Here is a 15,459-nt window from a genome sequence, read left to right as displayed (position 1 = left end):
TTATCAAAAGCGCTTCTGACGCCAGCAATCTTCGACCGGTAAGACACCAGCTAACCGACTTCACACTTCATGTTAAAGACACTCTCGCAACACACCTGATACACAGCAGAGAACGCATGCACTGGATCCCCTCTCGCGGTTTCGTCACATACAAATCACGCACGCGTCCAAAGTTTTCCACATACTTCTCCACATCCAGTCTTCACATCTCCACACAGGTGTGCTTATACACGTATCTCGTAGGGCGGAGCTCAGTCAGCAATCACAAATAAGCTGTCATCGTACGGATGGATGCCGTCACATTTCCCGCCCTTCATTCACCGCAACGTCTGTAATTTTAAAAAATACGGTTCTCTCCTTCAACATTGCTACTACTGTCAGGTCAATCATCATGTTTGGAGCAACTTAGATGCATGGAAAGACCTGCTCACGAAATTTCGCATATAGTAAATTTTTTGTCCGGAAATAAAATATTTTATTAGGTGCTTTCGCTTTCTACAAGTGGTCGTAGACATCCATGTAAAAAGATAAATTGGCCGGTATATATACTGTAGCATATGCTATCGGTAATACTGTTGAACTCATTGGCGCCACTGCAGTCGAAGTCTCAGAAGAGGGGTAATCAGGCAGTTTGGTCGCTTCTCTCGGCAGGTTCCTATTCCGCTGGTGGTGGCGCTGGCGGATCCTCGGCTGTAGCTGCGCCAAGGCCCTCTTTAAGTTTGTTCGCGTCGACTGCAATCACACCGGTGAGTGGGTCTGCGCTGCCCACCACTTTGTTTTGTCCGCTGCCGTCGGTCAGGACCACTGCAAGTTTGGACGAAAGGACAGCAGAAAAAGGAGGTGCCACTGAGGTTCTTCGCATAGATGTGGACTTTGGTTACTGCAGTTCTAATCGCGCGTCCTTACGCACGCAGTTAAACAATAAAAAAGTCAATCATTGAGACACAATGCGTACGGTAATTGAGCTAACTGAAAACTGAAATTATTTGGCACCGTTTGAAAAGTGAGCACTATTAAATTCAAGAATGCTTTCTATTATGTTGACTGAGCTAGGACAATCTGAATCCGGCTTTCAATTGCGGACTTCAAGCTGCAATATCTTTAGGCGTTTTATCAATTCTGTTACTGCAGCCATTATTACAGTTCCACAATGTGTATTGTATGCTCGCTGCAATCGTCCCTCGCGGAAAGAATCGGGCCAAATACAGCGATGACGCCTCTCCGAGAAATTCAGTGGCAATAACAGTTACATTAACACTGAAATGCGAGGATGTACGCCCGACCATTTAGTCAGTACAGCCTTCGGCAATGAGTCAGCCAGTCTGTTATTGAGTAAGTCTGCGAGTCAAACATTTCTTCCATCAGTGAGGTAATCATTCACGCTGCTAGTCAGTAAAACACAAAGAGGCAATAATTTCTCTAGAAGGTGCGGGAAAGTTTAGGCAAAATGAAGAGTAAGGGCAATCCAGTGCTCTCTTGCACGAGTCACATATATAAAGGTTATCAAGGCACTTAAGGCACTTAAGTGCCTTAAGTGCCTGAATTAGTCGTGCCTCGTTCTTTAGAGCATTACGTCTCGGCGGCATGACATGAAAGTACTCAGGCAACTATTGTTCAGCTATATTCTCTTGTCCTGCGTTAGGCTGTTGTTGTACACCGGTTGATTTAAGCACATAACTGCAACTAAGCACAATGCAATCTTCAGACTGCAACGCTACGCGCATGCCGGTTAGGAGTAATCCTGTGGTGCGTCGCAAGAAAGAAGTTCCAGAAGCAATAAGCAATGGCTGTTCGTTCCCTGATCCATGATGTGATTCAACAGTAGAGTGATCCGATACCTACACAATACGTTATTGGCTAAAATTACACTAACATCTAAAAATCGCTACTTAATCCACCATACGTCACTTACTCCTGTTCTAAAAAAACACGCTCAACGAAGTTTCTGATGCAGAGAGCTCAAGGCTGTGTCAATGTATGACGCACTCATTTCTGTATTCCAGCCTCCCCATAGGCTGGAATACAGAAATTACCGCGCGACTGGCCACTCGAGGCACTTTGCGTGTATTCGCGGATATCTTTCACGCTCGGAAAAACACTTTTATATAGCACATATTGAGAAACAAAAAGCCACATCGGGAGCTTCTCATGTTGCTCTACAATTTCCTCATTGACAGTTTTCACGTAATTATAATATTCAAGAAATTCATTAATTTTTAAGACTAATTATCTAATTAGGCAGAATGAAAAACTAATCTGAGTATTTCCAAACAACGGCAAGCTACGTAGCATATGCATATTTTTAAAGTGTGGTCCAAGTTCATTGAAGCATCCTGTATACCGCAAGGGAGCTATCGTGTCAATTAGAACGTTTTTAACATTTCCATTAGGCTGTATACCATTATCCTAGATTTCATGAACTTCACTTTGTTACTTAAGCTTTTAAAATCAACGTATAAGTTTGTTCGAAAGTAAATATCAAAACTTCTAAAAAGACGGCACTTCAGAAGCGGTTGCTGTCGCTAGAAGCAGCCACTGAGAGCAACAGGTAATAAGACACGAATTCAATATGACACGAATCAAGAATCCTTAGAAATAACGACCGCAGTACATCACTCTTTACCTATACAAATTCGTTCACGAGATTCAAGTAGATTTCAGTCCCTATAGCAGTGCTGCCAATTGCCATTTTCAAATCCCCCCCCCCCCCCAGAAAAAAAAAAAACGTGCAATACTGATACATCGTCTGTTCGTTGGCCTATAGCAACAAAGTCTGCAGAATTTATTATATCTTTGTTTACTGGTGTTTGTTGGCTACGGAGCATTGATACTACCTTCTGTACGCGAAGCGGCGAGTTATCTCTACGCCTACCTGGAGGAGGGTTTTGGGCGACATTACCACCGGTGGGTATCATGACACCACCCAATTGCTGCCCCATTGTGTTCATGCCCATGGATCCTATGCCCATGGATCCCACGCCCATGGATCCCACGCCCATGGGCATTTCAGCGGTTCCCACGGCCGTAGAACGCATGCCCATAGAAGGCTGGAGAACGTATGGCATTGATTGCGGTACCACAACCACGGCACCTGCACGGAAACAAAAATTGAAATTGTATGGCAACCCTCTTTTTTTCTACTATACGGCATAGTTGTTACGAAGAAGCGATATACTTTTGTTTTATTGAATGTTTAAGATGTTTGCCTAGCCATACACTTAGCAGCTTGAAAGCTTGAAAGCTTGAAAAGCTTGCGGATCGAATCCCGGCCACGGCGGCTGCATTTCGATGGGGGCGAAATGCGAAAACACCCGTGTACTTAGATTTGGGTGCACGTTAAAGAACCCCAGGTGGTCCAAATTTCCCGAGTCCCCCACTACGGCGTGCCTCATAATCATATCGTGGTTTTGGCACGTAAAACCCTATAATTCAATATTTATTTTCAGTCAAGTCGGGTTAATTTTAGCGCGTTTTGTGACAGATCTAATGACATTCATGCTGCGTCATCGCTCATTTCAGCAACGCGGGCGGCTTTCTCACCAATTCTACAACCTGCTGTAAACAACGCCCAAAGCTTGCAATTATAGCATCAAGCAACATTATAGCTACATGCCATTATAACGTCCTCTCTGAACCCGGCCTGGCGGACGCATTGGAGCGTCTTGCTCGACATTTGTTTGTTTGTTTGTTTGTTTGTTTGTTTGTTTGTTTGTTTGTTTGTTTGTTTGTTTGTTTGTTTGTTTGTTTGTTTGTTTGTTTGTTTGTTTGTTTGTTTGTTTGTTTGTTAATTTTGACGATGCTGGAGATATTGGCAACAAGAATGATGCGCGAAATAGACTTTCCGAAAATAGTCTGATTTAAGTCACTATGCTGAAAACTATACTTCCACAGGTTATGCTGAGACACGGAGCAGGTGCATGAGGGTTCGGTACGTGGTTAGGGCTCAGCCGAAATATCACGCGACTACAGTGTCGCAAAAATGGATATAGTGATGTCACCACAATGAGCCGCTGTGAGAGTGTCGCGTGTGATAACGGAAATGCGGTAATATTACGGGAGGCCTGCTAAAAGGGAAACTTGATCACTACATCACGGTGGTGTCGTGGAGCAGAGGTAGAGCACCCGGCCTCAAATCTGAAGGTCGTAAGTTCGAATCCAACTCCAGTCCACCACATTTTCAGGCATGGAGTGGTGCCTGACACCGGCAAGAAAATAAATATATCGCCGAGAGCTAGTGGGGCTATACTAGTTCCGGTGCAACCAAACTAGGAAGGCCCACTAAGCTTCATCAAAGTCACTCCCTCACCAGAACAGGAATTGGCCTCCCTGGTGCAGTATTCGGCCACTACCTCCCTCATGACTCCGACAATTAACCCATGGCCCTCAGTTCCCAGTGGCTGCGGAGCACCTGACCAAGGCGGCGGTCAGACCTGCTACGCGGCAGAGGGTGCTAAGAATCTCTGGGTCAAGACAGGCCGCCAATGGAAACTGAACCTAGCAACGTTCAACACGCGTACCCTCTCGAGTGAGGCTAGCTTAGCAGGACTATTTGAAGAATTATCATGCATTTCCTGGGATATTATTGGCCTTAGTGAGGTTAGAAGAACTGGCGAGGCTTACACAGTGCTGACTAACGGCCACGTCCTCTGCTACAGAGATCTTCCAGATAAGAAAGAATCCGTGCATAACAACATAGCGGGCAACATTGATGAATTCTACAGCATTAATGAGAGGGTAGCAGTCGTCGTAATAAAGCTGAATAGGAGGTACAAAATGAAGGTAGTACAAGCCTATGCCCCAACCTCTAGTCACGATGATGAAGAAATAGAACAGTTTTATGAAGATGTTGAACTAGCAATGAGAAAGGTGCAAATTCAGTATACTTTAGTCATGGGCGACTTCAATGCAAAAGTAGGGAAAAGGCAGGTTGGTGAGCAAGCAATTGGCAACTACGGCATCGATTCTAGGAATGCAAGAGGAGAGATGTTAGTAGAATTCGCGGAAAGGAATAGGCTCTGAATAATGAATATCATCTTCAGGAATGGCAGCAACAGGAAGTGGACCTGGAAAAGCCCTAATGGAGAAACAAGGAATGAAATAGATTTCACACTCTCTGCCGATCCAAGCATAGTGCAGGATGTAGAAGTGTTAGGTAAGGTTAAGTGCAGTGACCATAGGTCAGTGAGGTCTAGGATTTCTCTCAACTTGAAGAGAGAGAGAGTGAAATTAGTCAAGAGGAAACAGGCCAACCTAGAGGCAGTAGTAAGGGTAAAAACAGACCAATTCAGGCTGGTGCTTGCAAACAAATATGCAGCTTTAGAAAAGGAAGATAAAGACAACATAGAGGTAATTAATGAAACCGTAACTAGGTTGATCTCAGAAGCAGCAATTGAAGTGGGAGGTAGGGCACCAAGGCAACCAGTAGGTAAGCTCTCCCAAGAAACAAAGGACCTAATAAAGAAACGACAGAAGATGAAAATGTCCAACTCAAGAGATCAGATACAATTCGATGAACTGTCAAAGCTAATCAACAAGAAGAAAGTAAGGGATATTCGAAATTATAACGTGGGAAAGATTGAGGAAGCCGTAAAATATGGACGCAGCATTAAATCAGTAAGAAGAAAGCTTGGCATAGGACCAAGCAAGATGTATGCACTGAAAGATAAGCATGGTAATATCAGCAATTTCGATGACATAGTAAAAGCAGCGGAAGAATTCTATACTAACCTGTACAGTGCCCAAAACAGCCAAGCTACTTTCATTCAAAATAGTGATGAACCGGATACAGAGGCTCCTTCTATAACTAGCGCTGAAGTTAGAAGGGCCTTGAAAGACATGACCAGGGGAAAAGCTGCTGGAGAAGATGGAATAACAGTAGATTTAATCAAAGATGGAGGAGATATCATGCTTGAAAAGATTGCGGCCCTTTATACGCAATGCCTCACAACTTCATGTGTACCAGACAGCTGGAAGAACGCCAACATTATACTAATCCACAAGAAGGGAGACGTTAAAGAACTGAAGAATTATAGACCCATTAGCTTGCTTTCAGTATTGTATAAAATATTCACCAAGATAATTTCCAATAGAATCAGGGCAACACTTGACTTCAGTCAACCAAGAGAACAGGCTGGCTTCAGGAAGGGATATCATATCCATGTCATAAATCAGGTAATCGAGAAATCTGCGGAGTACAATCAACCTCTCTACATGGCTATCATAGATTATGAAAAGGCATTTGATTCAGTAGAGATACCACTGCAGTCATAGAGAAATTGCGTAATGAAGGAGTACGGGAGGCGTACGTGAATATCTTCGCAAACATCTACAAGGATTCCACAGCTACCTTGGTTCTCCACAAGAAAAGTAGAAAGTTACCTATCAAGAAAGGGGTCAGGCAAGGAGACACAATCTCTCCAATGCTATTCACTGCATGCTTAGAAGAAGTATTCAAGCTCTTAGACTGGGAAGGCTTAGGAGTGAGGATCGACGGCGAATATCTCAGCAACCTTCGGTTTGCAGATGACATTGTCCTATTCAGCAACAATGGAGACGAATTACAACAAATGATTGAGGACCTTAATCGAGAAAGTGTAAGAATTGGGTTGAAGATGAATATGCAGAAGACAAAGATAATGTTCAATAGCCTGGCAAGGGAGCAAGAATTCAGGATCGCCAGTCAGGGTCTGTAAAGGAGTACGTTTATCTAGGTCATTTACTCACAGGGCACCCTGATCACGAGAAATAAATTTACAGAATAATAAAATTGGGTTGGAGTGCATACGGCAGGCATTACCAAATCCTGACTGGGAGCTTACCACTGTCGTTGAAAAGAAAAGTGTACAATCATTGCATTCTACCGGTGCTAACATATGGGGCACAAACTTGGAGGTTAACAAAGAAGCTCGAGAACAAGTTAAGGACCGCACAAAGAGCGATGGAACGAAAAATCTTAGGAGTAACGTTAAGAGACAGGAAGAGAGCGGTGTGGATCAGAGAACAAACGGGGGTAGACGATATTCTAGTTGACATTAAGCGGAAGAAATGGAGCTCGGCAGGCCATGTAATGCGTGGGATGGATAACCGGTGGACCATTAAGGTTACAGAATGGATAGCAAGAGAAGGGAAGCGCAGTTGAGGTCGGCAGAAAACCAGATGGGATGATGAAGTTAGGAAATTTGCAGGCGCAAGTTGGAATATGCTAGCGCAAGACAGGGGTAATTGGAGATCCCAGGGAGAGGCCTTAGTCCTGCAGTGGACGTAAAATATAGGCTGATGATGATGATGATGATGATGATGATGATGATGATGATGATGATGATGATGATGATGACATCACGTCACAACAAAGTGTGTCTGACAAGAAAAGAGTACTGGACTATATATATCTGATTCACGATGACCCGCTCAAAAAAAAAAAAAAATGACACGGCAAGGAACAGACGACACGAATGCTCGTGGCGTCTAAAACCAGACTTTTGATTGATTGATTGAAGAGACGCCATAGAACCGGACTCTGTATTGATTTCGACATCTTAGGGGAGGTTTAACCCGTACCCCAATATTAGCACTCTCAGCAAGCTGGCTAACGAAATCGTGACCTTGTACCCCGCAGCAGTAATTATGTGTAGTCACTGACTCGCGACTGCGAGTAACAAAATGAATATTCGTTAGCACATCACTATAGATACTGGAAGTACTGTTTGTCTTAGAGTTGGCATGTCAGGTAAAACTAAGAGGTGCCTTTATTTTCATGACTACTGGTCATTACGTATTTTTGCCGTTTTTCATCATAGGCTGGCAGTGCGTCCCTTGAAAGATATCGCCCGGTATCACCTACCAAATGCTGTGGCGAGTAAAGAAAAAGGAATTGTCAGATGCAGAACAATAAAAGTTTTTCAATCTAACGTATAATGTCCTTCGGCAACAAATCGGACTTGTTTCTTAACCCTCTTGGTCAGTAATTCCAATAATTACAATTATGGGGTTTTACGTGCCAGAACCATGATCTGATTATGAGGCACGCCGTAATGGGGGATTCCGGAAATTTGGACCACCTGGGGTTCTTTAACGTGCACCTAAACCTAAGTACACGGGTGTTTTGGCATTTCACCCCCATCGAAATGCGGCCGCCATGGCCGGGATCGGTCAGTAATTCATTTGCATCGCATGCTGAACTGAAATAATCACAATGAAATGTGACTGTTTACACTCACCGGTGGCTCTATGAGGTTGGAGGAACATGAGCAATAGTTGGAGCAAACCACAGGACGTGATTATTGTAATATATTTCATGCGGCCATGCTGAAACCAGAAGAATAAACATCTGCCATCATTTGTCTACTTTTTATCAAAGCATTTAGGCCAAACGAGAAAAAAAAATAAAACGTCTTCGAAATATAATAATAAGTATTCGAAACTGCACTGTTGGATTGCAGTTTCGAAGGGCTGGAAAGCATACCTCTGAGGGGTAAGTATGAGAGTTATTTTCCCTCCTCATGGCACTAGTCATTTTCACACGCCATAGGTACTCCTTTAGGCAGGCTGTAGTCAGCAAGGCAGTAGCGAGCAGCAGCCCGAAAGCTTTCAGAGAAAACTGTACATCCTCTTTCACGGTGCGAAAACAGACATTTCACAGCAGACGCGCCGTTAAATAGAATGTACAGTAAGCCACGCCAACTTTCCCACGAACAAATTTTTTGAATAGGTAAAAGGTTCGTGGCGTACAACAAAATTATCCCAAGCGAAATCAATAAGTTAGGTTCCGGGGTATAAATTACTTTCTCGACGCTTTTATCTCGTACATATGTACCACTCCTGTCGCTTTCTACATCGCTAATCCATAAACCTTTATCTCGACGGAGCCTTTTCACAGCGAAGCTGTTATAGGCTAGGTTCCCCAGGATCGCGTCCACGTGTAGAAAAATCTACCAACATCAGCACTGGATCGAGCATCGTTGTCTTCTTCCGCGGCTGGCTCGTTGGTGCCCCTCGGTTTGAGCTCGTGCTGTTGGATGCCGTGCCGATGCACTGAGCGCGTGCTCGGCACGCGCAGATTGCGACCGTAGACCGACCGGCGTGTACAAAAATTTCGGCTCCATGTGCGTGGTGGTTTGGCTGCATGTGCGTGGCGGTTTCCCACCAGTTCTGCCTTAGCACAGGTGCCAAACGGATGACTAACATCACTGATAAGTCATGACATCAATGACATCTCATGCTCGTCAGTTACGTCATGATTAACTATAATAAAATTAAGTTTGACGCATACCCGCATTGGATAGGCGGGTATGAGCCAGGGGCAAGAAATAAAGAAAGAAAATAAGAAGGAAGGAAGGAAATAAAGAAGAGAGAGAGAGAAAGAAAGAAAGAAGGTAAGAAAGAAATCACGTGTGACTCATACCCACGTTGCATATGTGAGTATGAGCCGCCGAGAGCAGGAGCGTGAGAGATCTCACAGAATCCTGACGCTGCCGTGCAGTCTGCCGCGGCAATAAACGCTGTGGCTCATACGCTAGCCTATGACAACGGGGCGGACTTGGCGCAGCAAACGCACTACCTGGCCATCGCGCCAGGCGATAACAAGACGCTGGTGTCCTTGCTGTTTGACGAACATGCCGAAGACGCTCAATTTGATAATATATAATTTCACTATAGCAATATTCACTACAGCAGACCCACCATAGTCACAGCTTCGCTGGCTTCCATCTTCACAGTGGTGGAAGGGCTCTGAATTTTTTGCTTTATCATTATTACGATAGCAATTATATGTACACTCCAACCGCAATTCTGCCGTCGCCGTGATGTTCCGTAAAATGTCCATGGGTGATAACACCGTCGCCACGCGCTGTTTGCTGTGTGTGCGAGTGTTAGGGCTCGAGGGGAGCCGACGATCACGGCTCAATCGGGCGCCTGCAAGACAGGGAAGCTGACAAGAAACGTACCGTCTTCCGTCGTGCGAAAGGCCGTGGGGGAATGGGAGGGAGGGAGGGTGGGGGGCGGCGCGGTTCTCCGACAGTGCTGCGCATTTCGCGACCGCGCACGTGGGGAACCGCTGCTCGCGGCTCAATCTCACGTGCGCAGGGAGGGAGGAGGACGGCGTTTTACTTGGGCACCAACTGCGTACTTTGCACGGCCGCGCGCGCCTTATCTTAAAGCAATTTGTAGGCGGCTCACACATTTGTGCGTGCGATGTTCTCGTCGCTCAGTTTGCGTTGAATCGATACACAGCACGAAGGTCACTTCGCTCGCGGGTGCTACCGCGCTTCCTGACGCCAGCGTTTTGACAGCAAGTGCCCACGGTCATCGTGAGTTATGTGTTCATGTTTGCCTGTGCGCGCCGACACCACGCTTGTAACTTTATAATTAAGCGAATAGTGCCAATTTTTTTCCGGCCGATAAAACTGCTATCCTTACTTCGTCTACTATTTTGCTATCGCAATCTATGCATTGCCTTTCGGGTGAAACTGCGGCTGTTTTTCTTTTCAACAGCGGAGCTGTTTAAGCTTGGCAAAATTCCGGTCTCGCGAGAGAGAGAGAGGAGCCTGGACATTGACGTCATAGCTGCGCCGAGCACGTGTTCAGCATAGTCATTTGACCGCGCTATTGAAAGCGTGCGCGCTGCGGCGCCCGGGCATTTCTCCGCTCTACCGAGATATGGCTCGACCTAAGCGCACCTTGACGCCGGAAGAAGAGGCTGTCCGACGAGAGAAGCGCCTTGAAGCCACATGGGAAAAGAATCGCCGCCTTCGTGCTGATCCAGCCTACCTCGCCAACAAAGCCGCCGATATGCGACGTCGCCGAGCCGATCCGGAATACTGAGAACGCGAGAATCAAGCCCACTGTCAACGCCCAGCCTTGCCATGAATAGCCTAGCCTTGCCCTGATAGCTCAACCTTGCCTAGAAAAAGCCAAGTTAAGCCACGTTAAGACTATATCAAGTAGTTGCTAAGGACGGGAACAAACAGCGCTAGGACGGGACGAAGTGAGTAGACAGACGGAAGTGAGTATCAGCGCCTTCTCTGTCTACTCATTTCGGCCCGCCCTAGCGCTGTTTGCTCCCGTCCTAATGATGTACCAACCAGCCGAGACCACCACACTCGTTTAGTTGCTAAGGAACGTCGCCCAGCTCCGCTGTTTCCTCAGACTTGGCACCGCTAGTGTTAAGCTGGCCGCATTTTTTTTAACAGCGGAGTAGTTTAAGCCTAGCTCAGACCAGAAACTGCGCCTGGCGATGACGTCACCACACGTTGCCTAGCAACCACTTCGCACAGCTGCGCCTGGCTTCCCCTAGCTTCGGCAATGCTCCTCCCCCGCTGCGCCAGCTGCTGCGACCGCGCACCTGCTCCGTCTATGCATGACGTGACTTCGCGTCGCCTAGCAACCACCTAGCATAGCTGCTCCCCCGATTCGCCTAGGCCATCGCCATCGATTCGCCATCGCTTCGCCAAGCTCTTCACACCGCTCTTCCCAGCTACCGCGCACATGCTTCGCCTAGCCACACCGACACCGCGCGCCCGCCGAGGGATCACGTGACCTCACCAGAACTCCAGCTCCCACCAGAACCTCCTCGCTCCACCGGGTAGGCGGAGCCAAAAACCGTGACGTCACTGCGCGCCAACACGGTTCGCGGGCTGTGTGGGCTTGGTCTAGCTGTGCCCGGCAAGTGTGAAGGCGGAGCTTAGTCATGACGGCACCAGGAGATAAAAGCTCGCAGCCGCCGCGATGGCGGCAGAACTCTCGTTGACTCTGTGGCGAGTACATGTAGCCTTGGCATGGGACGACCAAAGGAGATCCGGACACCCGAAAAAGAAGCCACTCATATTGAAGCGCGTCGCGCGGCCAAGCGAGAATCTGCGCGTCGACGGCGAGCGCCAGGCAGGAATTTATTTACCTGCTTTTTTTTCTTTAATTTCTCCCGCCATTTACCGAATTCATATAACTGCAAATGTATACAGGAGATTCCAGTAGGTATTCGCAATGCACACAGACTGTCGCGCCGCGTAGGGGCCAGCGAGAGAAATATTTCAAGGAGTATCCGCACGGTGTTACCGTGTGACTTGTTATGCGCGGACGCCTTTCTGTTTTGCTAACAGCTTCTTTACGCCATGGAAAAAAATATTAAAAGCAACAGGATGTGTTACGTGCCTCAGTGCACCAACCGAGCGGGGAAGGATGAGATAAGGTTGATTCTTTTCCGCTGGACGCGTGTCCTAAAAAGGAGTGGGCGGTGAAGCTCCGGATCGGCAAGCCTGAGGCGCCGCCAGTGAAGGTTTGCAGCGCATGTTTTGTCGCCGTAGTTTGCTCTGCAAACCTCTCCATGCCCCCCCCCTCCCACACACACACACTCACACACACAAATCTTCGCTTTTGACTCAGTGGCAGGCAAAACGGCAGCAAACCATTGATTTGGGCGGCACGCTGAAGCGCGTCCTCGACCTCGCCAGGCTCGTTGCATCGGAGCGTAACTACGTTCGCAGTTTCGCGCCGATCACTAGGTCTCTGGCATATTTGCTTGCACTGACCCTTTTCGATTAAAAACCAATTTGAAAACAAGATCGGCGTACTTTTTCTGGCTTAAACCGATAACGCTGCACTGTATCCTAAGCGTTCGTTCTGGATTCGCTTCGCGTCGCATACATCTGTAAGGTCAAGGGCGTCATTCGCCGTAAAATAACAAGCACGTACGTATACTTCTGGTTATGCACGCTAGTCATATATATTTACGCGGGGCCGTGAATTATTACATTCAAGGCTCATTTATATTTACGGAGCGCGCACTGCGGCTGCAACACACAACAAATAGCTTGGACGTGGGACGTCTGCACACACAGTCCTTGAATTGTAACAGCGTGAGCGCTGTATTTCTTGACGCCGCAACAAATTAGATGGCCAGCGTTGAAAATCTCTTCGCCTTCGATTAAACACCTGATCCTTTTTTCGTACGATTCAATGTGTCCCATAATCTCTCCTGGAGATAGCTGTTTTGTAAAAGGCAGCGGCATTTCCCCAGTCGATGAGAATAAACTAAAAAATAATACACTCGGTGTGTTACGAATAGGATTAGAAAATGCCCGGCTTGCACGACGCGGACGCGCAGTCGAGAATTCTGATACTCTCTCTGTCCGCCATCATGGATCACCTAGGGCGCCACCTATAGTCCGTGTGCATTGCGAATATCAGATCACCTAAGCGCGTGCACGTGAGCAACTTGTGGTCCTGTATCGCAGATTGCTGCATGTTTTAAGAACTAAATTTTCGCAACCACGTACCAATATGGGCGGCAAGAGAACAGCAACTAAATGTTTTTTACGTGTACAAGATAAGCGCGTACAAGACGGTCTTGTACTTTCTTACAGGCCATAATACAAACAGCGAGTTCTCCATTCATACCAAGACCACTCAACAATGAAAAAGAGAGAGAGGAGTCATAAGCGGTGCTTCGAAGTCCGCAAAATGAAGAGAAATATATGACCATTTAAAGAAATAATGTGGCGTAGAATTTTGCGCATACAAGATCTTACAAATGTTTTACCTTTAGCGACGCCATCTTCGACATAAGTGAGTCAAAACCTACACCAGCTCAGAGACTGCAGTACCGAGAGCAGCTTATACTTGCCGAGAATATTCGAGCGGGTACTCTGCGTAAAGAAGGAAGTCTCACTCCATTCAATCATCAGCAGGTGCGCTTAGAATACCCAGTACCACTGGTCGCTATTACGCAGCGCTCCAAGAACATCTGTGGTTATGACTCACAGTGCGCCAGCTCTCAGGCATGTCGAGCAGATGGCACGAACTTCATGCTCTGCCGAAGAAACATTTTTATCCACATGAAGTGCGTGCGGAAAACCACCTACTAAACAGCACATGTTAAGTTTTTATCCTAAATTAAGACGATAGACATCCAATACATTTCGGCGCTATGAATGCACGTTCAGTGTGTCAAAAGTTCAAACTTTATCACTAGTTGAGCTTTTAATTTTGATAACGTCACCAAATCTGATGGCGGAAGCACCAGCCTGTATCCGCTTTCCTTCGCATGCAAGTCATAATTTTTTTTCTAAGTTTACCCGCTGTTCATGAATTATATACTCACAGTTATAGCGGTTCTATTTAATCTAGTGTTCTTGCATTGCCGCAAACGTATTGCAGCCAGCGGAATAACAAGGGACCAGCGACCTATGCGTGTGCGACCCCATTGGTGGCGCCATCTTACGGCTCGGAGTTTTCCCATTGAAAACAGACAGTTATTATCACAGTGACCAGCCATATTCTAATTAGGTGCTGGTGTAAAGAGTAGACAGTTTCCCCTGTAATTGTTAACATGCAGTCTGTCTTTGTTCTTTTTGTTGTTGCTGCAGCTGGACATTTCTTACTTGTTTTTTTTCTTTTGTTGCACTGGCAGCCGCGTAACAAGATCTCCTATGTAACGCCCACTGGGGGGATAAAGCGTCACCAGATGTCGCTACCAGTGTTGCCACTTTTGTCTCGGGCTTCGGTAACCCTGTATTCTGTAAACGGTAAAACGTATACGGAGAATCTAAAACTCGCTTCTGTTTTTCGAAACAATATTCATCTAAGCCAACGTCTAATGGCTAGATGGTGTATATGACTATGTGTTTTCATTCATACGTAGAATCAACATACGTAGTGTCCTTGCTAAATTATGCGCTGGTGCAAGTACGCAATCGTCCTAAAAATGTATGTCTTGAATATACAGTGTTTTATTTTAGCTGCACCAAATTTTTTTAATGGCCTGTAGCAGATAGCGCAATTCTAATCCTTGATCTAAACTAATCCATGAGGCGACCATTACTTCCACGAGAAATCAAAACGCTTAATTAAATAATTAACATAATTATGCTAATTACCTTTTTACTCATTACATATTTCAATCTACGAATTATAGGCGGTGAGTTCGCAAGGCTTATCTGCGTGGAACGAATTCTCAGGATTGAACCAGTTTCGAGATATGAATTTTCAAAGTGTACGACGAAATGCACTGGCGTTCCAGTTACCTTTTTGAAGAAACCGATGTTTTAGGCATTGAAGCACAAAAGTAACTGCAACACCAATGCATTTCGTCGGGAATTTTGAAAATTAATATCTCGAAATTAACGCAGCCCAGAAAATTCCTTCGAAGTGGATACACCTTGTAAACTCACTAGCTAGAGCTTGTAGATTAAGATATGTGCCGTAAAATAATTAATTAAAATGTTAAATAGCGTAATTGTGGAAAGTATTAAATTAGGCATTTGGATTTGTCGTGGAAGTAATGACCGCCTCATCGAGTAGTTTAGATCAAGGCTTAGAATTGTGCTTCTGCCAAAGGCAATTTTTTTTAATTCGGTGCAGCTAAAATAAAACACCCTGTATGTGGACAGTATTCTGCCACACGAAGCGTATATCTCTAGAGAAAAACAAAACGTTTTGTCTGAGTAAAGGAGAAATCATTCGATTTGT

At 45.8% G+C, this 15,459-nt stretch overlaps 1 protein-coding gene across 1 annotated transcript; it reads right to left on the bottom strand.

The window, feature by feature from the left end:
- Positions 1–434: 434 nt before the first annotated feature.
- LOC119445498 (uncharacterized) lies at positions 435–13,654 on the bottom strand. Its single transcript, XM_037709775.2, has 4 exons — positions 13,532–13,654; positions 8,217–8,304; positions 2,873–3,091; positions 435–804 (listed from the first exon to the last, which is right to left on the bottom strand). Exons 1-4 carry the CDS (start codon positions 13,553–13,555, stop codon positions 656–658), a joined length of 480 nt encoding a protein of 159 aa, XP_037565703.1. The 5' UTR covers positions 13,556–13,654; the 3' UTR covers positions 435–655.
- Between the last annotated feature and the right edge of the window lie 1,805 nt (positions 13,655–15,459).

Source organism: Dermacentor silvarum, chromosome 3 (assembly GCF_013339745.2).
Source record: "Dermacentor silvarum isolate Dsil-2018 chromosome 3, BIME_Dsil_1.4, whole genome shotgun sequence".
Lineage (NCBI taxonomy): Eukaryota > Metazoa > Arthropoda > Arachnida > Ixodida > Ixodidae > Dermacentor > Dermacentor silvarum.
This window is presented reverse-complemented; position numbering and strand designations above follow the sequence as displayed.